At 43.1% G+C, this 24,898-nt stretch overlaps 1 protein-coding gene across 24 annotated transcripts in view; it reads right to left on the minus strand.

Annotated features, from left to right (window-relative positions):
- The window catches only part of KAT6B (lysine acetyltransferase 6B), a 185,518-nt gene extending 163,858 nt beyond the window's left edge, over positions 1–21,660 (minus strand). For 4 of the 24 annotated variants that reach the window (XM_086381877.1, XM_086381883.1, XM_086381872.1 and 1 more), the window contains exons 1-3: positions 16,443–16,632; positions 5,874–5,943; positions 1,704–2,579 (exon numbers count right to left, since the gene is read on the minus strand). In XM_086381877.1, the coding sequence (XP_086238003.1) occupies positions 1,704–2,324 (621 nt within the window). In that variant the 5' untranslated portion in view covers positions 2,325–2,579; positions 5,874–5,943; positions 16,443–16,632. The other 20 variants (XM_086381882.1, XM_086381876.1, XM_086381871.1 and 17 more) reach the window with 15 other exon arrangements.
- Positions 21,661–24,898: the final 3,238 nt, after the last annotated feature.

Raw genomic sequence — 24,898 nt, forward strand, 5'->3', positions numbered from 1 at the left:
ATGATAAGAATGGCAAAAATAACGATGAGCAAGGTTAAAGAGAAGGAGAGGAAAGGGACTGTGGAAAACCTGTAATGATTCCTCTACCACAAGTTAAGATATTCCCCTGGATCACAAAATTATTAAAACATGCTGTTAAATTGCCTAAAGCTGCCTGAATTAGTCCATGTACCTGATAATTATAAAGCTTTAATATATTAATGCCTTAGAGTAATGCATATATTTTTAAAACAAAGACATCCAAAACCATCAAGAAATGGCTCTACATTCCCTTAAGGAATTTCCTTATGGCATAAGCTTTTATAAAAATATTTAATGAGAAACAGAAGTGCTCAATGTGGCTGTGTCAGAAACAGAAATTAGGATTTAAGTCACTTGCTGTATTTTCTTGAAACAATTGTTATTAAAAAGAAAATTTCATAGGTTTACTTATTTCTTTCTTTATGCCCACATTCTCTCACAAAGAACTGGGGGTTGGTTACACAAACACAAATACCACCCAAGGATAAAATAAATGTTGAGGAAAATTAATAAAATAAAAATACAGTTAAAAAATAAATGCTAGGGTTTAGATTAGTCCATGGAAAAGCAAATCACCTGGTCCCACTTAGTTTGCAAGAGCTGAGCCTCTATCAGCTTAACGCAATGAGGGAAGCAGGGGCTATCTCAAGGGCAACAGTATCCAAAGAGGAAAAACAAGTCCTCAGGAGAACAGCTTTTCCTGACACTGCTTCTATCACTTCTGAAAATGCAGTTTGCTCATACAACCACCACCCTGTCTATCAACAATGGCTAACAGTTTACAAGACGTAAAGTTATTAATAACTGGCATCAATACATCCACTCCCTCAAGGGATAGACAGATAAACTGGAGGGCTGAAACCATTATAAACAATTTGTTGCTGCTCTATTTTGGGTTTACTTTGGGTGGTAACTTCAATAGCTTTGAAATAAAATAAAGGATAACCCTACATAACCAGACTTTAAATTGCAGCAGTAATTTTAGGAGAAATCTGCCATAAATGTATAACTATCCTAGAAATAACAGAAAGCCCAGAGAAACCAAAGATTATAAGAAAGATACAGATGAGACAAAATAAACATTCACTTTCACCAGATGAGAAAAGTGAACAAGTAATAAATGACTTTAAATTGAAACAGGCAGGATTTAGGTCACATACTGTAACAGTTCCAGTAATGCACAAGCTATCTGTATTAAAATAATTAATCTTAAAGATTCTTCTTCTCGGAAACAACAATAAAGAGGAAGATAAATCAATTATACCTCATAAAGCTAAAAAAAAAATAAGTAATAATTTAAAGAGAGAAAACCATGCAATGGCCTTTCTTGGATTTTTGAAATAAATATACGATCCTGCCTTGAGTAAAGAGCGAAGTTATCTATCCTGGGCCCTTTAAGCCCCCACGGATTAGCAATTAAGAGTTTAAAAAACAAATCACATAATCATCATATTAAATTCTTAGTCAACCAATGAGGAAGCCCTCAACACCTTGTAGAACAATAGAGAGCGATTTCTATTGTAAAATAAGTATATCTCTTAAAATATAAAAGACTGCGCAGAGGCAAAACATTTGATTTTATCACACTTAACTCAGAACTTGCGTCTGTGTAAAACTTAACTGAAACCGTACAAGTCAAATGGGCAATACTTAGAAAGTACTGACATTTCGTCTGCACTTACCTGATCTTTCTCGTGGGGTAGAAGGCTGACAGGTGGGAGCGAAGATGGGAAAGCACTGGGGTACTTGGGAGCCCCTTTGCCATCTAAGCCTCCGTAATTGACCCTGTACTGCGGTCCGTCTTTCAGTAACCTCCCATTGTTCACTGCGCGTTTGGCCCCCAGTCGCAGCCGCTGCTGAAAGGCTGGGTTGGTGGTGGTGCTTGTGAGATCACTTTGACTTCTGAGATACTTCTCAATGTTCTTCAGGGAGGAGCCATTTGGCTCCTCCAGTCCTTCAATTGCTCTCCTTAGAAGTTTATTCCAATCCACGTTGCGCAGATCATTGCATGATCCTCTAGACCCCTTGGTTGACTTAGGAAAAGTGCCTGGTTTAACTGATGAAAAGCGCCCAGGGTTGTCTGGGTCCTTGTAGGAGGCAAGGCCTTTGTTGGTGACTTTGAGAACTGAGCCATCCTGAACGCTGAGTTCCAGCTGTTCAGAGACTGTCTTCTTATCCAACCCATGGGAAGTGCTGACGGCATGGCAGATTCTCTCTTCAGAGGGCCTTTGCTTTTGCTTTTTTATTTTCTGTATAGCTTCAAGAATCCACTCTGTATAAAGTGGGTTTGCAAGTTTTACCATGGTTGACAAATGACTTCAGTACAAAAGTTACCCATAGAGGTTCTCCTTGTATTTAACAGAACTTGCACATTTAGAAGTCACTTACAATTCAACAAATGGGCAGACTATTCCAGACCATATTAAGCAACATCTCACAAATATCCATCCTTTAGAGATTAAAAAGAGGATGAACAGGCAAAGTTGATAGTTGTCTTATTCGACCAATAGGAAAAACTGCATTCAGGTGAAGAACATCTTTAACCAGGAAATCAAAACCTTAAAAGATAAAAAAGAAGGAAAAACTCTTAATAATGAAACTTCTAAAAATAAAGTAAAAGACTTTTTCAGATGCAAAATGTCCACAGAAATAATGACAAGCAGGTATTATGTAACAAAGCCACAATGATTATATTTTCCAACCAGAAATTGGGTCACAGTCTGAAAAGGAATTTCTTTTAGGATTTTTCATTTGTTATTTATATGAGTAGTTTATGGGGCATTTAAGAGATCATATCTAAGTTATCAATATATATTTAATGGATAACCTTCACTGAAACTAATAAAATTACATGTTAGTGGTTCAAGATATGTATCTACCATAAACATAAAATCAACACCAAAATAAATCTATGGTGCAAAAAATCTGATGGTGGGGATCTTCCTGGTGGTTCAGTGGCTAAGACTCTGTGCTCCCAATGCAGGTGGCCGGGGTTTGATGCCGGGTCAGCGAACTAGATACCACACGCTGCAACTAAAGATCCCAAATGCCACAGCTAAGACCCATCACAGCCAAAAAACTAAATATTTTTTTCTAAAAAAGGAAAAAACTCTGATGGGAGTACATTAAACGTAAAAAGAATCTTAAACTTAAAAAAAAGAAGCAATAGTCCTGACTCTTCTATTTCAGCTAAACATTCTACATATTTCTCAAGTCTCACACATAAGAAAATTTCCCACTAAGCCTCTGCTACAGAACCATGTTCCCCCAGCCCTTTGAAGAGGTTCTGTAACACTCTCTCATCCACAGGTTGCAAGAAAACTGAAATTAATGTGGTAACATAACCCGTCACCTTTTGAATAATGGAGCCCTCTAGGTGTCTCTACCCGCTTAGCTCATTACACTGCTCAATTCAAGCAAGATTTGTACACATCCTATTCCAGGTAGACACTGACACTGCTTTCTGAGACCCTCCTGATATACACAAAAATCCCCTAGATCTCCAATCTGGGATTGAGAACACCTGCCAAGAGCACCAGCCAAAGCACCCTGGTCTGAGAGTTGAGTCAGAACTGGGCTCTAATCTTGCTCTTCACAGATAAAATCCACATCTTAAAACTCTTTCAAACAGCTTGAAGTTTTCAGAGTGTGCTCACATATAACTTGTAATCTGCAGGATGACTGTATGGATAACCTGATGCTGGGGGAAAGGTGGAACACAGGATAATAGTCAGTGGTAGACTCCAGGCTCACAGGCCCTTATTCTATACTGAAGTCCGTTCCGCCTTCACCTGAGCCTCAACTGCTTGTTCCAGCTATTCTTCCTCTGCAACTAAGACTAGTAGTTCACATGCTGGCCCTACCCATGTCAAGCAGAAAAACCCTGGGTAAACGACTTAAGTTTCTGTCACTTTACCTGCAGAGCAATAATAGTATATCCCTCCAGGACTGTTGAGAGAATTAAGTGAACACATTATCTAATACACAGCACAGAACCGCTATCATCATTTCCACTTAATACAATGCCTACACACTCTGAAAAACGACTCATAAAATTATAAAGTTATCTCTGATTGTTTATTTATATTTAATGTACCTCAAAGAGTACAATGAGCTTCCCTTGTGGCTCAGCTGGTAAAGAATCTGCCTGCAATGCAGGAGACCTGGGTTCGATCCCTGCGTTAGGAAGATCCCCTGGAGAAGGGAAAGGCTACCCACTCCAGTATTCTGGCCTGGAGAATTCCATGGACTGTATAGTCCATGGGGGTGCAAAGAGTTGGTAAAACAATAAAAACAAAATAAAAATGAAATAAAATAAACATTTTAAAAAGGGTAAAATAATGTTTTTCCAAAAAATTTAAGCAGATACACTGAAGAATTTAACATTTGCTTTCAAAGATTCTGTTGCTAAAAAACTGGACCACTGAACTATACTAGCTTGAAAGTGGCAGTTTCAAAAAGGATTTGTCCTTTTTGCAATTAGTATATTATAGTTTCACTCTGTTCTTCTCCATTCAGATTTAGCAACTTCAGACTAAAGAGATCTTATAGGTCATCCAATCCAACTTCTAGTTAAACAGTAAAAGATCCCTTGTTCAATTCCCCAACAGACGGGCCATAAAGTCTCAAAATACTTTCAGTGACTGAGGATTTGTCACTTCTTAAGACAGCTCATGCCACTGTTGGGCAGCTCTAACTGTAATATATCTCTTGCTCACAGGAGCCAAAATCTTTCTTCCCATAACTTCCACCCACTAGTTCTAGTTCCCCTGGAACAAACTCAAGAAATTCTTTAATACTACGCTCCTTCATATATTTGAAAACACAATGAGCCTTCATATATTTGAAAACAAGTATCTTTTGAAAACCACTACAATCAAACCCCATTATACTTCCACTTGCACCTTGGACCACTCATATCCCGATTCCTTAACATGCCCACACATTACAGGTTTCCAAGCACCTCCTTCTCATGCTCACTCATTACTTAGGCTAATGCTCATCTTAAAATCTGGCAGTCCAGGCATTATCCAATTATACCAGGGTTACATAAACTTTCTTACCAGCACTGCCACACAACTGGTTCATGCCAAGCATGCAGTCCAACTAAAAATCTCAGATATTCTTTTAAAAAAACTGTTAAGCTGAGGATTTTCATTCTCTATCCCATACAAATTTAATACATGCTCAGATTTTTACACTTATCACAGTTCATCTTATTGGTTTGAGTCTATCTTCCAACTTGTTAAAAACTGTTTTGAATCCTGATTCTGTCATCTATGTCATCTGCAAATCTAATAAGCACTCCCCTTTGTGTCATTACATAAATCATTGACAAAAATGTTAGACTTGGAACACAGCGTGTTTAAGAATGAAATCACTGGCTTTCATCCTGCAACCACTTTCAGGACAGAACACAGGAATCATTCTGCTTTAGCAAGTTTAGAACAGGAAGCTGATCTTTCCAAAGTAAAATGGTTCAGGGCAAAATTTCATTAGAAGACATTTCACCGTGTCCAAGTAATTATTTCATCTTTCATCATTTATTCAGGATGAATCAACTAATTTAATTTGATTGCACAAAATACAACTGCAGGAAGCAGGAAAAGAGGTCACAGAAAAGTATCTAATATTGCAAAGTTGCTTTCAGGCATTTTGGTTACACAGGCCAATGAACATACATTAAAACAAAATACATTTCATAACTAATACTCAAAATACACCTTCATGACAAGCTATTACCACAATCCTAACCCACAATCAAAAGAACTGTTCATCTCCATGACCAACACATTTCAACCAGACTGACACTTTTACATTTGAAAAATACAATGAAAAAAAAGGCAAAATACCAGAATTGGAACTCCAAGTGTTTTAACAGTCCATGACAAAAAAGAAGATTGTCCAGATCGTCAGGCAAATCTGCCAAAAGAAAAAAATGTAAATGTTAATTCGGGCATTAGGACACCCCTTAAATTCAGCAACCATCTCTGGATCTCCAGGCTACTCAATCCAAACAGACACAGTGAGTTTATTGATACACCCTATTTGGTGGTAAGTTAGCTCTCTTTGACAAGAAGCCCCATGACAAGTACCTCAGGAAGTAAACTTTCAGGCTTCTTCAAAGCTAGACCTGACCTCCAAATTTTAAAAAATTTGGATTTTTTAAAAATTAAAAAAAAATCAGGTTTGCGATAGAGACTAAGAAAGAATTTCATCATTAAAAAAAAAAAAAACAAACAACTTGCTATTACTCAAGTAGTCAGGCAGGTATAACATTTTGTCTGGATGGAAAAAAAAAATAGTCAAACATTGTTTAAAGGTCAATATTAACTTTCCAGGCAACATTCGCTATTTACCCCAAGGGTCATCTGGTATCTAAGTACTGGGAGCTATCACGATACGGCCAACAGCTGCAACTAAGAGAAAGGTACACCAGTTTCCACAGTATGTCAGCACAGGACACATTTCAGGCGGTGGTGGTTAGTCGCTAAGTTGTGTCTGAATCTTGCAAACCCAGGGACCACAGACCGCCAGGCTCCTCCGTCCATGGAATTCTCTAGGCAAGAATACTGGAGTGGATTGCCACTTCCTTCTCCAGGGGATCTTCCCAACCCAGGGATCAAAACCAAGTCTCCTGCGCCGCAGGTGGTCTCTTTCATCGCCACGAGGGAAACAAAAAATAAATGTGAAACAACCTATGACAGGCTGTACTTGGATACCGTGCAGACCAACCAAGCAACCTTAGAGCCTCCTTCTCCCCTCCCCTAGCCACAGACACACACCTTACTCCTCAATTTAATCTCAAAATTAGCTCTCCTCTGACACCAACCAACCGAGTTAATTAGGCAGAAGCAGATGTAACCCCGCAGCTCTTTGCTACAAGCTGAATCAGTGTTAAAAACATACACACACAGCTAAGAAAGGAACAAAATCATAAGTCTCTTAACTGTAGCCAATTCTCAACTAAACACATGTATATTATCCACTTTGTATATTATCCACTGCAAATTTTTTAATCTTAGGCTGGTTTGTTTCTGACATCCCAATGGCCCCACTGTAAATTGGTATATGTTAAGAGAATAGATTGAAAACCAATTTAATTTTAGTCTAAGCAATATTTAACTAGAAAGACAAATCCAAGGCCAAAAAAAATGCATAATTCATTAAAAAGCCAGTTAGAAATGCTTTCCACCCCCTGCCTCCCCTGATTCAGAATTATCCACACCATTTCTTCCAAAGCCCTAGGATTGGTCCCACAGGTAGACAGCTCATGCTATCACAAGTATGACCCTAAAAACTGTTATGCTGTTTTCATTTTTTTCTATAAAAGCTTGAAAGTTGGACTAAAAGGCTATCAAAACCAAGAATGAGTCATTCCAAATTAATTCTGGGGACTCATGCTACATCAAAATTAAATTACTCTATTTTCTAAGGTTTTGAATCACTATTTTTAACTACAAAGTAACATGAGTAAATTATATGGTTGTATCATACAGTTTTTAATAAAACACTATTTACATCATTCATTACAAACTATTCTAAACAAATCTAGAGAAATGCTTCGTCCAACACTGAGCTTTTGGCTTCATTAGTATTATAAAAATATCAACACTATTCAGAAATACTCATGTCAGCATAAGAAGAGTCAAAATACCCTGCATCATAAAGTCTACGTGAAGCCTCCTCTAAGCTTTTACTAAGGCTGTGTGTTGTTTCAAAATCAATGTCATAACACTCGAGTCATGAGATTGCGGATGAGCCAAAAGCAGTGGTAGAAAAAAATAAAGATTAATAGTAGAGTTTACTCTTCTGTCATACTGACAAAAGTTATTTTTAGCTCTCCCACTTTTATAGGCTCCTGGATTTTTTCATAGCCTATTATGTAACTGAGTAAGGATCCACAAATCTTAACAATATCGTCTGAAAAAGAATATAGACTGTTTAAGGGAAGGGAACTTAACTTCTTTTCTTCTATAACCACCCAGCACAGACTACTAGCACAGTTGCTCCAAAGAGCATTCAGTGAACACACTTCTGGGACATCAGACCTCATCCATACAGTAATACCGGTTTAACGTTCAAATCCTGCGTGCAATTACTTCTCAAAATTAATGCTCAAGACCCAAAATATGTGAACTGGGAGGTGAGGTTATAAACACTACCAAAGAACAACCAGCAAATTTAGTGAGATACTGTTCTGCATGTGCAGCCCTATGGTAGATGCTGTGGGGATAAGAAGCAATTCAGCACAACTTGGTAGTTCTTCAAAAAAATTAAACATAAAATTACTGTATGAGGTCACAATTTTACTTCCAGATACACACCCCAAGGAACTGAGAACAGGGACTTAGATAAGCACAAGTACACTCATGTTCACGACAGCACTATTCCCAACAGCCAAAAAAGGTGGAAACAGGTCAATGTCCATCAACAGATAAATGGGTGAAAAAATATGGTATATCCGTACACTAGAATAGTATGCAATCATAGTAAGAAATGATGCAGTGGGGGCTTCCCTGGTGATCCAGTGGTTGACAGTCTGTCTTCCAATGCAGGGGACATAGGTTCGATCCCTGGTCTGGGATGATCCCACAGGCTGAGGGGCAACTAGGCCCAGGTACCGTAACTACTGAACCTGCACTGGAGAGCCCCTGAGCCACAACTACTGAAGCCCACAGACCTTGAGCCACTGCTCTGCAACAAGAGAAGCCATGGCAATGAGAAGCCTGAGCACTGCAACCAAGAGGAGCCCCGACTCACTGCAACTAGAGAAAGCCTGTGTGAAACAACGAAGAAAAGTAGCAGAGCCAAAAATAAAATTAAACAAACCTTTAAAAAAAGAAAAAGTGATGAAGTAGTGATACATGCTACAACATAGACAAACCTCAAAAATATGTTGTGAAAGAAGCCAGACACAAAAGGTTACATATCATTTAACCCCATTAATAAGAAACTCCTAGAATAGATAAAGCTAGAAACAGAACATAGATTGGTGGGACCTGGGCAGGGATGGGGGAGATGGTGAGGAGAAACTAATTAATGGGTAAAAGTGAAAAGTAGTGAAAGTCACTCAGTTGTGTCAGATTCTTTGCGACCCCCATAGGCTGTAGCCTGCCAGGCTCCTCTGTCCATGGAATTCTCCAGGCAAGAATACTGAATTGGGTAGCTACTCCTTCTCCAGGGGATCTTCCCAACCAGGTGTCAAACCCGGGTCTCCCACACTGCAGGCAAATTCTTTACCATCTGAGCCAACAGGGAAGCCTGGCATAAGGGGTAAGTAAAGTAAAGTTGCTCAGTCGTGTCCGACTCTTTGCGACCCCATGGACTGTAGACTACCAGGCTCCTCTGTCCATGGGACTTTGCAGGCAAGAGTACTGGAGTGGACTGCCATTGCCTTCTCCAGGCTTAAGGGGTAAGAGACTTTATTTTGGAGTGATGACAATGTTTTGGAAACTGCATAGAGGTCATGGTCACATAACACTGTGACTATACTAAATGTCACTGACTTGTTCACTTTAAAATGCTTTTATGTTATATGAATTTCACCAATTTTTTTTTTTTTAAGAAATAGAGCAATAAACTATAATAATAGCAACCACTGTCTGACACCTACTGTGAGCCAGGCTCTTTACATAGATTATCACGTGCATACGTATGTCAGGTCGCTTCAGTCGTGTCGACTCTTTGAGACCCCATGGACTATAGTCTGCCAGGCTCCTCTGCCCATGGGGATTCTCCAGGCAAGAATACTGGAGTGGGTTGCCATGCCTTCCTCCAAAGGATCTTCCCAACCCAGGGGTTGAACCCCTATCTCCTGCAGCTCATGCACCGCAGGTGGATTCTTTACCGCTGAGCCACCGGGGCAAGCCATAGATTACATAATTATCAAGTAAACCTCAAAACCACCCTGTAAGGTAGCATTGTTGCCCACATTTTGCACAAGAAAAACAGATTCCTGACTGTCAAGACCTCAGACCAGTAAGTCATGAAAGATTTTAATTCAGATGCTAAACGCTTTCCTGTCTCTCCATTGGCTTTCAAACTAGGCTCCTTGGCGCTCTTGTGAGAAAGTGCCTGGGCTTTCAGAACCACCTGCAGATGCCCTTGTGGGTTACACACTAGGGCCACCATAATCCCTGCACCAAACAAAGCATCTCTGCCTTAACTATTCTATATTTAATGGGCTTCTCTATAATATTCACTTCAAAGAAAGGGCTCCTCTAAATACAGAAGGAACAAAGTCTGAAAACAACCGTGACTAGTGACTATTCCTCAGTAGTATGGACGGGAGAACATCCCTTGGATGGATGGGACTTAAACTGGACCCTGAAAGGCAGAACTTAGATGAACTGCCTGTTCTCTCCACAGATACCTCCTCAGAAGCCCTACATCACTTTGTCTAACAGGAAACTTTTAGCTTTCTTATCACTTGATATTTCTAATCCGTATTTTGCTTACCTCATCTCCCCTACTAGACTGCAAAATTCTGAAGAACAGGACTCATGTTTGATTCATCGTGGCATGCCCCAAGATTTCCAAGGACCACAACTTGAACGTAAGAGGGGTTCAATGCCTATTTGTGAAATGGATGCACCAGTGAATGAATGAAGGGAAATCTAGGAGAAGGCAGAGAACAAGAACGAGCTGTCAGAATAGAGGGACACTGAGTCCATGTGCATGCCTGGAGAGGGGACGTGTTGACTAGGAGGAAGAAATAAAGTTGGACGTGACGAAAACCAGGCTGAGGCATGCGAACACGACAGATGAAGTAACAGAAAGCCAGAACAGGAGTAGCAACATAAGGTAGAGTGGAATGCAAGCGCGTGTGTGCACGCACACACACACACCCCCACACACACAAATGTGCTGAACGTGTGAATAATTCTGGCTATGGTATCCATCCAGTGTACTTTGAAGGGAAGGATGACTGAAGGAACAAACAAAAGTAATCAGTATGTCATCTCCCCAAATATCAATCTTGTTCAACTTATATTTATGAGCTTAACTCAGCAGCAAGCCCAGAGTAGGCATTCCATAAATGTTAGTTGAATTGAATATTTAATTCCCACCTTTTTAGAATAATACTAAGTCCTTTCTCACTACTCATTAGCATAGAGTTTTCAATTCAAAAGCTAATAATGTTTTCCAAGGATTTCTAAGAGGCTAAATCACCATGAAAATTATAATTTCAACTAATACATATTATATTAATTGGAAGTTTAATTTTTCATGTCATGCTCTCCTAGTTGACAGTATCCTTGTTATGTCATTAAACTATAATTGTGTAAATCTGCTTCAACAAACAATAACTGAACCATCAATAAACTATTATGTCTTCCATAATCCCTAGCAAAGATTAGTTTCAACATCATCATCATAAATTAGTAGAGACTCGTCCCAAATCTCCTGGTGAAGCCTATGAATTCTGTTTGCATAGTCATCCCTAAATTTAAGTGCTCAATAGTTTCAGTCTCTAAACTTTAATTACACTGTCAGGAACCTCACAGGAAATTTGATCCCCGTCTCTAAAACAGGATTTTAGAGACAAGATGAAAAGTCATTCGAAGTCATCAGGCCTTTGGAGCCAGGGTACACTGATTAGTAAGTAATAATGATATCATAACTAAGCACTTTCACTTAAGAAATAATCAACTGAATTGAGTGACTTTTTTTCCTGAAATTTAAAAATTCCTATTCAATTCTAACCTCAAGTTAGCTTTAGTTGGGTTTTAATGACAAAGGCAAAAAAAATGTATTTGGGAAAAAAATCTGACATCTTAAATTTAAAAGATTATTTTGAAAATACACATCATTTCAGAATTCTGCATTAACTTTATCACACAGTTCCTTAAAACAAATTAAAGCTGCTCTCTGAGAATCTCAAGAAAATTTCAGATCTATTTTTAAATAGGAATACAAGTACATACAGACATTTGCATACAATTTCAAGGGCTTCCAGAATCTCTACTGCTCATCCAAGGACCTCTAAAGGTCCACTCACTAACTTAACTTACTTTAACACACAGAGAGGTTGATAGTTTTGTCCAGTTTCACAATAATTATCTCTATATGTGCTTAAAGTAAAACATGTTATATTGGAAAAAAAGAAAGTTATTATCATTGGTTTTGGATACTGTCAAACAGGCTCATGAAATCTTATTCAACAAGGCAATGTGCTATGATGGGATGGATCTAGAGAGTTCAGGAATCAAGTCCCCACTTTGTCAGCTACCTAAGCTGTGGGATATAGGGCACGTTACTGAGTCGATCTAAGTCTCAGTTTTCTCACCTGTAAAAATGAGAAAAATGTAGTTTTGTAGACCTGTAAAGAGGAATAACTGAGATAACAAATATGAAAGAACCGAGGCGGAGGACACATAGCAGGAACACAATAAAATACTAGCTCATAAAAGGAAAAAGGGCAATGCAGTCAGCTAGAGACCTGTAAAATCTCATCTAGCTGAACTTCTGTCTATATGACCATTTTCTCCTATGCGATAGGGAAAGTCAGCACCTGCCTTAGTTATAGTTACAGTCAAGAAAAATTCAAGACAGAGAATAGAAAAAAGTGAAGAAGAGCAAAAAGAGATTTGAAATGGTGAGGATGGGGTCAAGAAACGTGTATTTTCCTCATGATCATACATCTTTTAAGGTCAGTAAAGATTTAGAAGATAAAATTGATAGGAGAATATCTACTTAACCTGAGGGCAGGAAAAGTCTTAAAACAAGACACAAAAAGCACTAACCATAAAGAAAATACCATTAAATTTGACTCCATTAAAATTAAGAAGTTCTGTTCATTAAAAGACACCACAAAGAGTGAAAAGGCAAGCCAGAGAATGAAGGAAGGCATTTGCAACACACACAAAGGACAGAGTTTCATATTTAGAGCAAGAACTACTAAATAGCTATAAAAAGACACAAGGACCAATTTACAAAAGGGGGAAGGGGTGCAGGGACAGACTTGAACAGGAACTTTACAAATGAGGACATCCAAGTAGCCAATAAATAAATGAAAAGCTGTTCAACCTCCTTACTAATAAGGTAGAGGCAAAGTGTACCAGATTGGCTGAGCTGAAAAACTAACAAGAGTAAGTCAAGTTGGTGAAGAGTAAGAAGCCAGGGAGCTCAGATATACATACAGATACACAGATATACTGGAGGAAGTATAACCCGGTACAACTCTGGAAAATAGTCAAACTGGTACCTAGTAAAGTTGCAGACAAGTATACCCCATGACTAGGGCAAACATACAGATCATCATCCAAATTCAGAGACTTCTGAGAATTAAAGGTGTTATACTAATTCCAGGAGGAGGAAATGGCAACCCACTCCAGTATTCTTAGACAGAGGAGCCTGGGGTCGCAGAGTAGGACACGACTGAGCATTATACAACTAACACCAGGACAATAGGAATAAGCAGCATTAACATTCACGCTGCCTATGAAGCAGTTTATTCGCAGATGCACACCTCAGTCGGAGACTGTGCACACTCATACCAGGTGATGAGCATGGGAACGCTGGCAGGGAACATTAGTTCACAACTTCCCCACACCAGAAACAACTCAAATATCCAGCAAGAGTGGAACTGATGAGGCTTCCCTGGTGGCTCCTGGCCGTGGTAGAGAGTCTGCCTGCCAATGCAGGAAACACAGGTTCGATCCCTGGTCCTGGCAGACCCCACATGCCAGACAGCAACTACACTCACATGTGGCAACTATGGAGCCTGTGCTCTAGAGCCCGGGAACCACAACTGCTGAGCCCCTGCAGCCTGCAGTCTGTGCTCTGCAACAAGAAAAGTAACTGTAGTGAGAAGCCCACGTACAAAAGCCACCATTAACCACAAACTACAGAAAACCCACGAGCAGCCAAAAATAAAAATAAAGAAATAAAATTATTTTTAAAATGGCCACTTGGACATATTACAGCCTTTCAAAAAAAAGAGCGGAACCGATGATAGAAAAATTGTGGAAGATTACGGGAGTCCCATGAAAAGCTGCTTAACGGCGTTCTGGAAAAGCAAATTAAAGCACTACCCAGAAGAAATCTCCATTGCTCACACTTCTCCCATTCACTAGTCATTCACTATTCTACAGGCGAAGACTGATCACTGTAGCTCACACATACCTGCTTCCATAAAACAATTCCTTTTCTCTCACTTGATACAAATACAGGGATCTGTATACAAGAACACTGAAACTACTGTGTAGAGAACTAAGAGATGAAAAGTCACTCGTTAGGAACCCTGGCATTTAAAAACTGTACCAGTTGGCTAAGCCTTCTTCTGACTGGTATTCAACAGTCCATGAAAGTTTCTGAAGTACATTATTTATCCAACTTCCTAAACTACCTTCCAATATTCACCTTATTTTAACTTTCCCTCCCCTGATGCCTTATATCTGACAGTTCCCACCTTATGTGCACAAGCAGTGAGAGAGAGAAACATTTGGTGTAACAGCTATGATGTAACATTCACTCTACTCAAGAGGCCTGGGCTTGACCGGTAGGCAAAATTTCAACTGACCCTGTCATCACCACCAGCCAGTCATTCTCCTAAGTTCCTCCTTTAATGTTAAACCCTCCCTCTGTCTTTATCTTCTCTTTTTAACTATCACTTCACCATCTCAATCTTTGACCTTAAGTTCAAGTTCTCAGGTAAGAATCTTATCCTTTATTGAAAAATGCATTATCCTTTCCTTCTGGGGAAAAAAAAAAATCCTGCCCAAATTCATTTTGATAAATGTGTGAAGAATTTATGAATAAAAAAGAATGGAGTGTTTCACTTCAAGATTATCTGAGAAAATCAATGTACTTTACTCACAGTCATACAACACACACACACACACACACACACCTTTTTTGGAGTACCACAGAACTAGAACACTATCTTGGTGTAAGTTATTCCCATTAGCTACTCCCACCTCCTGTCCATATATGGAGGAGTGTTCATATGCTCTTCTTCACTTTGAATTTCCAGGTACCTCCACCCAAATCTTGGTTCACTGGTTCTCTTTTCCTATTTTGCACATTTGTCACCTAGCCCCTCCTCTGCCTTTGCCCTTTGTCTCCTACCACTCCCTGCACTCAGACCAAAGTACTTAAAAATTCAAAAATATGCAAACACAAGGAGCCTCTTTCTGAGACAGACATCCAGTTCCCCCTTTGCTGACTCCAGCTCAAGTTACACCCAAGAAATCCAAAGTGTGTGCCAAGTTGCGTACCCATGGGTTGTAGGCCACCAACTCCTCTGTCCATGGAATTTCCCTTCCAGGCAAGAATACTGGAGTGGGATGCCCTTTCCTACTCCAAGGGATCTTTCAGACCCAGGGATTAAACCTGTCCCCCACCCTCCTGCACTGACAGGTGAATTATTTACCACTGAGCCACCTGGGAAGCCTCTAACAACCCTGTCTCCCACACTAACATCTCTGCCCATATGCCTTCCCGACTCAATCCAAATCACATTCGCCCAGTCCCACCTACCTTTCTTCACACCTGTCACCTTTTCCCACCTCCTGAACCCCCTGACTCCTAAGAGACTTTCTGTTAGATATATTTTGCGTAAGGGTCACCTCGGGGCAAAATATATCTAATAATTTAGAATATATCTAAATTCTAAGTAGGCTCCCTTGGAATTTAAGTTTGCTCTTCTGTCTTCCGGAGACTCTCTAAAGAATATCCGTTTCCCACCCCTCCATGTTTTTTCCAAGCTTCTATACCCCAAAGCTAGCAAACCTTTCTATTCATGCCGATTCACCCAGATACCTCCTTCCCCCCATAGTAAATGTACCTAACCCCCGTTTCCTCAATACTTCCTCCAAACCAGTATCTACTCTGCACCGCTTTCTCAACACTACTCCATATCCACCACACCCAAATCCATTCTTACTCTGCCTCCCCCCAACCCCCATATCTACAAGTTCACCCTTCTGCACCGTTTCACTTGCCCCTCGGTCCTCCTTCCACATCTCCCAATTCTGCACTCTCCTCACCCTCCCTGATGCACCTGCTTGCACACCTCGTTTCCCCTCACACCCACCCCCTCCCTGGGAGTGCACTTCCCAGACACTCACTGGCCCCCTACCGTTCCTAGTAGGTCCCTCCCACTCAGAAAACCCCTACGAGCCCTCGCCTTCCGACCACCCGAACCCCGCCCCCATCCCGATATCGCTCCGCCCCTCTACCCTCGAGCCCCGCCCCTTGCCCTGGAGGTCCCGCTGAGGGGCGGGGCCTGTCCCTCCTCCCCTTTCCCCCGCCCCCTACCGTCACGCTCAGGGGCAGCCTGACCCCGAACGGCCCCGCGGTGACCCTCGCGCAGAGGCCTGTGGGAGGGGCGTCACAAGCCCCCTATTTCCCCCCTCCCGCCCCCCTCCCGCCCAGTCTCCTCCCCCTGGGAACGCGCGGGGTGGGTGACAGACCTGGCCGCGCGCCACCGCCACAGCGCCTGCCGGGGGCGCTGCCGCTGCCTGAGAAAAAAGCCGCGGCTGCCGCCAGGAGGAGGTGCCGTTGCCTCCGCCACCGCTGCCGCCGCCGCCAGGGGTAGGAGCTAAGCCGCCGCCATTTTGTGTCCCCCTGTTGTTGTCGTTGACATGAATCCGACATGACACTGATTACAGCCCAATGGAGTCTCATTAAACCCGAGCCACGGTCCCGCCCTAGTGCTGCTCCATTGGACTAGACCGCAGACACTTAGGGCCACCCGTTGGCCTAGGAGTCTGTCCATCACCCACACACTAACCACTCTGCAGCCCATTGGGGCAGGATCCTGCCGGTCATCTCGCCTCCGCATAGGCACACCCCTCGACCCATCAGCCCCCCCTCCGGTACCACCCCGGGGGAGGGCTCACTGCCAGTACCAATCAACAGACCGCCTGGCCCGCCCCTTCTGGGCACCTATTGGTCCAGCCCTTTTTCTCTCGCCAGACACCACGCAACCTCTACTTCCATCTACCCGCCCCCTCTACCTCTAGAAAGGGATTGGGTCTACTCGCAGGAGAGGTACTTGGCCTTATTGGCTGCAGACGACGCCAATCAGAGGGCCTTTTCCCTTTCCCCTCCCCCACTCAACCCCGAACCCCCTAGCCCGCAGCTAAAGTTTGTGTGAGAGCTGATCGCTGGCGGCGGCCGCAGGATTTAGGGGTGGGAGCGGGCGGGCGCGCGCGGGCGGGCACGCGAAGTTAAAATTCGAGGTTCTCAGTCGCCAGCTCCTGCGGTGGAGCGCGCGGACGGGCGCGCCGCCTGGAGCGTTCCATCCCGCCCCCTCCTCCACCTTCTCCCGTCCTGTCCCGGGCGACTACTCGCCCGCCCCCTGGCTTGCATCCTTACCCCCCACGCACCCCTACCCTGCAAGCCGAGGCTGGGTGCAGGCAGTATGATGTCGCTGCAGCCTCCTCGCCATCCCATGCCGAGGGGGAGCAAGCCCTTACCCGCCGGGCGTGCAGCCCCCGGCTCCACACTCGCCCGTGTCTGCAAGCACGTGCACCGTTCGCCGCTGCCTCCAGCCACCCCGGTCCTGGGCTAACCTCGCCTGCAGCCCGGCCAATCGTTTGCTGCCCTTTGTTGCTGCAGCCCGGGTCTCCCCGCTGTCTTCCTCAGCCTCCGCCTCGTCCTTTGCCAGCCGCCCGGGTCCGCAGCGCCGCGCTCCCCCCGCCCGGGACCCACCGCCGCCGCCTCCTTCTCCTCCTCCGCCTCCTCCTCCTCCTCGGCTCCGGGCTGCAGCGCACAGAGCCCGAGGCAGCGCCGCCCAGCCCCGCTCCCCCCGCGCCGCCAGCTAGCCCGCCCGGCCCGGCCGGGGGCGCAGCCTGGACCCCGCCCGCCCCAGTCCCCGCCCCGGGGGTACCTGCCTCCGCCCTGGGGGGCTCCGCTTGCCGCCCTCGGGGGAGGGCGGGGATGCCGGTGTCCGCGGGAGGATGGGGACGCCTGGGCCGTTTGGGGCGGGGAGTGTGCCCGCCTGGGCTGGGACTAAGAGGTGCGGTCCTCGCCAAAGCGCCCCCCCTCCCCGCCCCGCCGCCGTGGGCCCCAAACTTCGTCCTCTGCTGGGTCTTGTACCCTGGGCGGTCGCGGCAGTTTTGGGGTGGGGGATGCTTCGGGAGCTGTGTCTACCCTGATCAGGAGGAAGAGGGAGCAGTGACATTCAGCGACTGCGGACAGGGCACGGCGGCAGCATCCTTGGGTGGGAGTGGGGATGTCAGACGCCGCTGGAGGGGGAAGCTGCCCCTCGATGCCCTCTCCCGGTCTGCGAGGAGCTGGAGAGCTCTGAGCTGCGTTCCCAGTGCTTTCTTGGGCGATGCAGCCGGGTGGCAGAGGGGCTAGGGGCGGGGGGAGACGGCTGGAGGGGGGGCCCTTCCCCCTCTCTTCTAGCCAGCGCTCGAAGGAAGGCTGATGGCGAAGTTCGGTTTTCCAGGCTTCCCCTGGGCCCCCCGAGTTCCTGAGGCCCACAAGAGGGAGGCTGGAGGCTCATCTGGCCGCCCAGGCGAGGCCACTTTGACGCTGCCCACATGCCTCCCAGCGCCGTCCAGACTCTGAAGAGAGACTCCCTCGTTCTTCCCGGAGACCGGTGGGATGCTGACAGGGGAGACTTCAGAAAATAGTCAAAAGTAGCCTTGAGAAATGGCTCCTACAGAGTTTGAGTACGAAGTTTCCCTTCCGAGGCGCCATTGCTTCGTGAGGGGAGGAGAACTATGACTTTGTAAAAGAACCAAGTTTCAGGCATGGTGGCCTAGATGGCAAACCACCTGTTGACTCAAGTCTGCCCCAGGGCGATCTTGGGCCCTGACAGGGTGACACCTGGTACCAGGGAGAGGAATCCCCAGGCTTCCTGCCCTGGTTGACTCTAGCATCCTCATGGCAGTGACACTGCAGCAGCAGCAGCATCTTCAACTTCACATAGCAACCACTGTGTAAGCTAGGTGGGTACTTTGTTAGAGCAACTTCTCTCAAACAAACAAAAGCAGCAGCACAGCGCAGTCATCGATTGCAGAGCTAAAACACACTTCACTTTTTAAGATGGTTTGCTTCTCTAGGGTGTGAGCAGCCCCTACTTACATGCTTCTTGGCAGCAAGGTGAGAAAAGAACTAAGACAAAGGGTGCAGAATTGGATGAAAGGACAGAAGAGGGGAGAGGGGGAGCAGAAGAGTTGTAATACTACCCTCAAAACTGTCACCCGTTCCATTATAAATCCCTTTTATAGGTGTTTTATTACTTGGTTGTTAGTTTTTAAAACACAAACCTCTTTAGATTAAATCTTGGCATTCACCGGCTCAGCTTGGGGAAACAAAACACAGGGAAAGCTCTGGGCTTGGCTACTTTTGAGTTACATTACTGATAAAACAAACAAACAGCAGGTTGGGTTTCCTTGTAGCCTCTCCTACCTCTTTTATTTAATATCTTCAGTAGCTGGCTCAAGGTGAATTTTTACAAGCCATTAGTTTATAATTCAGTCTAGTTCATTTAGGTATTTCAAAGAGAAGGACATTTATAAGGTATGCTTTTTTTTTTTTTTTTTATAATGCAGGTGTTGGGATTTTTATTCTCCAAGAAATTACTAAGTAAATCTAAGAATCCTGGCACACACTTCGGCCTTTATGTTCTGTTTTGTTGTTGTTTTTTTTCCCGTGGTCTGCCCAGATGCACTTTATTTTGTAACTTAGATTTGAGCCTCCCAGCCTGCATTTTATCTCAAGCAATAAAAATAAACCATGTCTTAATTAAAAACAAGTTTCAAAACTCCATATCTATACAAACTAAAGTATGCTAAAGAAGCAACCAAAGACAATTAAAGCCAAAAGTCCGCATTTAAGATGTCTTCAGCCAATGAATCGTGGGAGATTTATGAGCATCTAACACTTGTTATCACTAATGAGTTAGCCAGATGCATTTCCAGTGCATCAAGACCTGAACAGACACTTTAGATAGAAAAGGGTCTCATTTGCCTAAACTTGTGCTCCTGTAACCCCAGGACCTGGCAAACGCAGAAGATGGAACTATCTTTATCCAACAAATTGATGTGTTTTTTTTTTTGAGGTTCTTTTCTTAATACAGTTCTCTAACAGGGCATGGCAAGGAAAGGGACAGTGTTGCTTTCCCAATGATACTCCCCTCTAAGCTTACTGGTCCTTTTTGAGAAATCCTGGCTCTTCAGGTAAGTGGGACTGGAAAGGATAACAGAGTCACAGTCAGAGATACATACTTAATGCTTCCTCTAAACCTCTCTTTATCTATAGTATCTCAAAGCCTCAGCTGAGCTAAACAGCTCAATTAATAACTTAATCTAGAAATAACTTGAAAACCAAGCCCAGCGCAAAATTTGCAAGCTGACTGGACTGAAGGATTATGAATCCAGGGGCCCATCTGATGAGTCCTCCCTCTTCCCCAAAAGAGTTGCCAGTGGGCACCACTGACCAGAACTGCTCAATGTGGTCCACAGATCAGCAGCATCAGAATGATCTGGGAATGAGTGCTTAAAACACAGATTGTTTGGCCTAACCCCAGATTCTGATTCAGTAGGTCTACAGTGAGTCTCCCAAATCTACATTTTTAGCCCATGACTTGGCTTGAAGCTTATGATCCCTGATTTGACAACCACTGGCCTAGGCTGAATCCTTGTCTTTCCCAACTGCAAAGTAATGTATCTTTTGTGAGCTTCTTAGCCAGAAGGTTATAGTCCCTAGTATACTGAGATGATTCCATGGTCTGACCTATCTGTCCTTCAGTCCTGAGTAAGAGTGAAAAAGAATGCAGAATAGCTTCAGGAGCTGAAGGGAACTGAAGGGCTTGATCTTTGGGGTTTGTTTACTTGCTCTGAAGCAAGTCAAACAAACACTCTGATAAGGGATCATATCCACAGATGCACCAACAAAGCCTTATGAAAGAAACCGAGGAAGGGAGGCAGCAGGCAGAGACCCTGAGCTGATCTGTCTGGGCCAAAGCTCAGGATGAAGTCTATTTACACTCAATTAGTCACTTAAAAAAACAACAGTCTCCACTGTCCTTCCACCTGCCACTGGGACTGGAAACTGTATCCCCACAAGGTCACAGTGTCTGGTTATGTCAGTCAAGGGCAAAGGGGGTGAGGGGCAATCAGTCAAACCATTAGTTTTAAATAGGCTAGCAAATTTAAGCTATAGGTGTGTATAAAAAGTCTGCATTGTTTTAAATACCAATATTTTGTACTCTTACCCCATTAGTTCCAGCTTAAAAACTTTTAGTGTCATTTAAAAGCATTCTGAACCAAGTCTACACTCCTTAGTCTACCTCTAAGGCTATGCACATCTGCACCCAACCATTATCTCATCTCCGGCTTCTCCCATCCCCACACACTCCTCCGTGCCCAGCACACACTGTTCCCTCCGCAGTCATGCCTGCCCTCTCTACCTTATCTGATGAAGACCTTGAAAAAAAGATACCTCCAAATCCCCGCTTGGCTGCTGCCTCTTCTGTGAAGTTTCCCTGGTCTTTGTAGGTAGCCCACAGGACTTGAAGCTAACCGGGAGCAATCCAGCTGTGGCGCTTTTGAGTGCTCTGTTATTGTTTGTCAAATTACGGAATAAAAGCACTTACACTCTGTTGTCACATTTTGCCAGTTTGTTGTCCTAATGAGCTTTTCTATTACATGGTCCGGATTTTTCATCTGTAAAACTGCCCTAGAGCCTGACCCATAGAAGCTACTTAACAACCACCACACACACCTGTGGTTCCCATCCCTGGCTGCACATTAGAATCAGCCGAAGGAACTTTTGAATCAGCCTAGCACCAAGTCCCACCTGAGGACACCTAAGACTGTTTGGGGTGGGCCTGTTTATTAGCATTAGTATTTAAGCACCCTGTGCAGTCAACAGTTCAGAACCATTGTTTTATATTTATCAGGAGGATGCCTCAGCATCAAGTGAGAAATTCTGAAGACAAGAGGATGGTGAAAGATTATAAAATTAGCTAAATGTTGATGAGAGGACAGAGGACTCAGGATCTTTTTGGTTTTGTTTTGAGACTTAAGAGAGTATTAATGAAGACTCAGTTTTTAGCACCAGGCTATAAAAAAGAAAAATGAAACAATACCAAGATTTAATTTAATGATTCCCAGTCCTTTGAATTTTAAATTTGGGGAAAATGACAAAGCTGCCAACTTATAATTTTGATAATAAGGACATTTTTTAAAAGACCTAATGGCCATACACTGTCTGCATTACTGGGGCTTCCCAGACAGAACTAGTGGTAACGAACCCGTGTGACATAAGGAGACTAGGCTTTGATCCCTGGGTCGGGAAGATCCCCTGGAGAATAAAATGGCAACCCACTCCAGTATTCTTGCCTGGACAATCCCTTGGACAGAGGAGCCTGCTGGGCTACAGTCCATAAGGTCACAAAGAGTCAGACACAACTGAATTGACTTAGCATGCATGTACACATCTGCATCACAACAAACTGTGGAAAATTCTTCAAGAGATGGGAATACCAGACCACCTGACCTGCCTCCTGAGAAATCTGTATGCAGGTCAAAACGCAACAGTTAGAACTCGACATGGAACAACAGACTGGTTCCAAATCGGGAAAGGAGTACATCAAGGCTGTATATTGTTACCCTGCTTATTTAACTTATACGCAGAGTCCATCATGAGAAATGCTGGACTGGATGAAGCACAAGCTGGAATCAAGATTGCCAGGAGAAATATCAATAACCTCAGATATGTAGGTGACACCACCCTTATGGCAGAAAGTGAAGAAGAACTAAAGAGCCTCTTGATGAAAGTGAAAGAGGAGAGTGAAAAAGTTGGCTTAAAACTCAACATTCAGAAAAATAAGATCATGGCATCTGGTCCCATCACTTCATGGCAAATAGATGGGGAAACAGTGGAAACAGTGACAGACTTTATTTTGGGGGCTCCAAAATTACTGCAGATAGTGACTGCAGCCGTGAAATTAAAAGACACTTGCTCCTTGGAAGAAAAGCTATGACCAATCTAGATAGCATATTCAAAAGCAGAGATATTACTTTGTCAACAAAGGTCCAGCTAGTCAAAGCTATGGTTTTTCCAGTAGTCATGTATGGATATGAGAGTTGGACTATAAAGAAAGCTGAGCGCTGAAGAATTGATGCTTTTGAACTCTGGTGTTGGAGAAGACTCTTGAGAGTCCCTTGGACAGCAAGGATATCCCACCAGTCCATCCTAAAGGAAATCAGTCCTGAATATTCATTGGAAGGACTGATGCTGAAGCTGAAACTCCAATACTTTGGCCACCTGATGCGAAGAACTGACTCATTTGAAAAGACCCTGATGCTGGGAGAGATTGAAGGCAAGAGAAAGGGACAACAGAGGATGAGATGGTTGGATGGCATCACCAGCTCAGTGGACATGAGTTTGAGTAAACTCCAGGAGTTGGTGACGGACAGGGAGGCCTGGCGTGCTGCAGTCCATGGGGTCACAAAGAGTTGGACACAACTGAGCGACTGAACTGATGCATCTGCATTATTACAAAAAAGAAAGAACTTTCTGAATAAAGGATAGTCCCACCCATGAAATGAAAGTGGATGACTATATCAACATGTACATTTTCTTTCTTCCTCTTTTTCTCCATTTCAATGCAGACTTTGAAACTTTACTTCTGAATCTGGCTACCTGACCAGAGTGCATTCAGGAATCACTGGACTATTTTACACTTTACCAGGGGCAAAAAGTATAGATCATATTTGATCTAATCATCAACAATTTTCTCCAACATGCCCAACTCAATGTGCTCAACTAACTGAAGATGGTTTTCTCTTATTCTATATTTAATACAGAAAGAAAATATACAGCTCAGAGAGAGAGTGGCAAAGGAATATGGAAGAGAGCACCAAAATAAAAGTAGGTACCAGATTTGTATCCATCTCTGTCAGCAACTAATGTGTGTCCTTGGACAAATCCAGAGTGGCAACATCTTGAAATTCATCTCTGCTCTTACTAATTTATTATTGGCTTACCTGATTCCCAAAAGGTCATTGTTTTTGTAAATAAAGTTTCTAAAGAACTGATGAAAGAGTGAAACTTCTGAATATGTTTTTTCTTACCGCATCTTTTAATTATAACATATTTATACATATTGTCATAGAAAGTGTGGATAATAAAGAAAAAGGGGAGAAAAGTAAACAGAAATTAGTTGTAAGTCCTGACACCGAAAGATAATATGTTGGCAAGTATTCTAACTTTTTACTTCAATCAATATTTCTATTGTGGCTGAAGTTTGGGATAAATTTTTCAGCTAAGGAAACTGAAAAGTAACTTACTAGCACTAACCAGAATATTCCAACTTCTCAGACAGCTTGTGTGTATGATATCTGTGTGATAATCACTCCAATTTTTTGATAGAATTGCAGACAGAGGGCCTGAATGAGCCTTTCCAACTATAAGGTTCTCAATGCAGTCCACATCCCATCATTCAAGTTAGCAAGTCAAAAACATTTTAAAGGCAGTCGAGAAGGTCAGCCTGGTGAGCAGTTTAATCTGCTTTACACCTTTCCCAGGATTAGTAATAAAACTGCTTGTGGGAGACCATGGTTGAGAGCTTGCTTGTTCATAACAACCTTGGCCAGAAACTTCAGGGTTGGGATTGGGTTCATTTGTATAGTTCCCAAATTGCCCTGTACATGGTATTAATAAATGATGTTGAGTAAAATAAAAAGTTAAGGATCTGTTATCTATTTGCTTATCTTATAAAATTCATTTGCTTATCTTATAAAATTCATTTAGCAGACTGTAAACTTCCTAAGCTTAAATATTTTCTGTATACGGTCATATACATCATGTGTGCACGCTCCATTGTTTCAGTCGTGTCTGGCTCTTTGTGACCCTATGGACTGTAGCCCACCAGGCTCCTCAGTCTATGGGATTCTCCAGGCAA

The sequence above is a fragment of the Bos grunniens genome, chromosome 28 (assembly GCF_055505025.1).
Source record: "Bos grunniens cultivar Pamir isolate PY7600 chromosome 28, Bosgru_T2T1.0, whole genome shotgun sequence".
In the NCBI taxonomy this organism is placed as follows: Eukaryota; Metazoa; Chordata; class Mammalia; order Artiodactyla; family Bovidae; genus Bos; species Bos grunniens.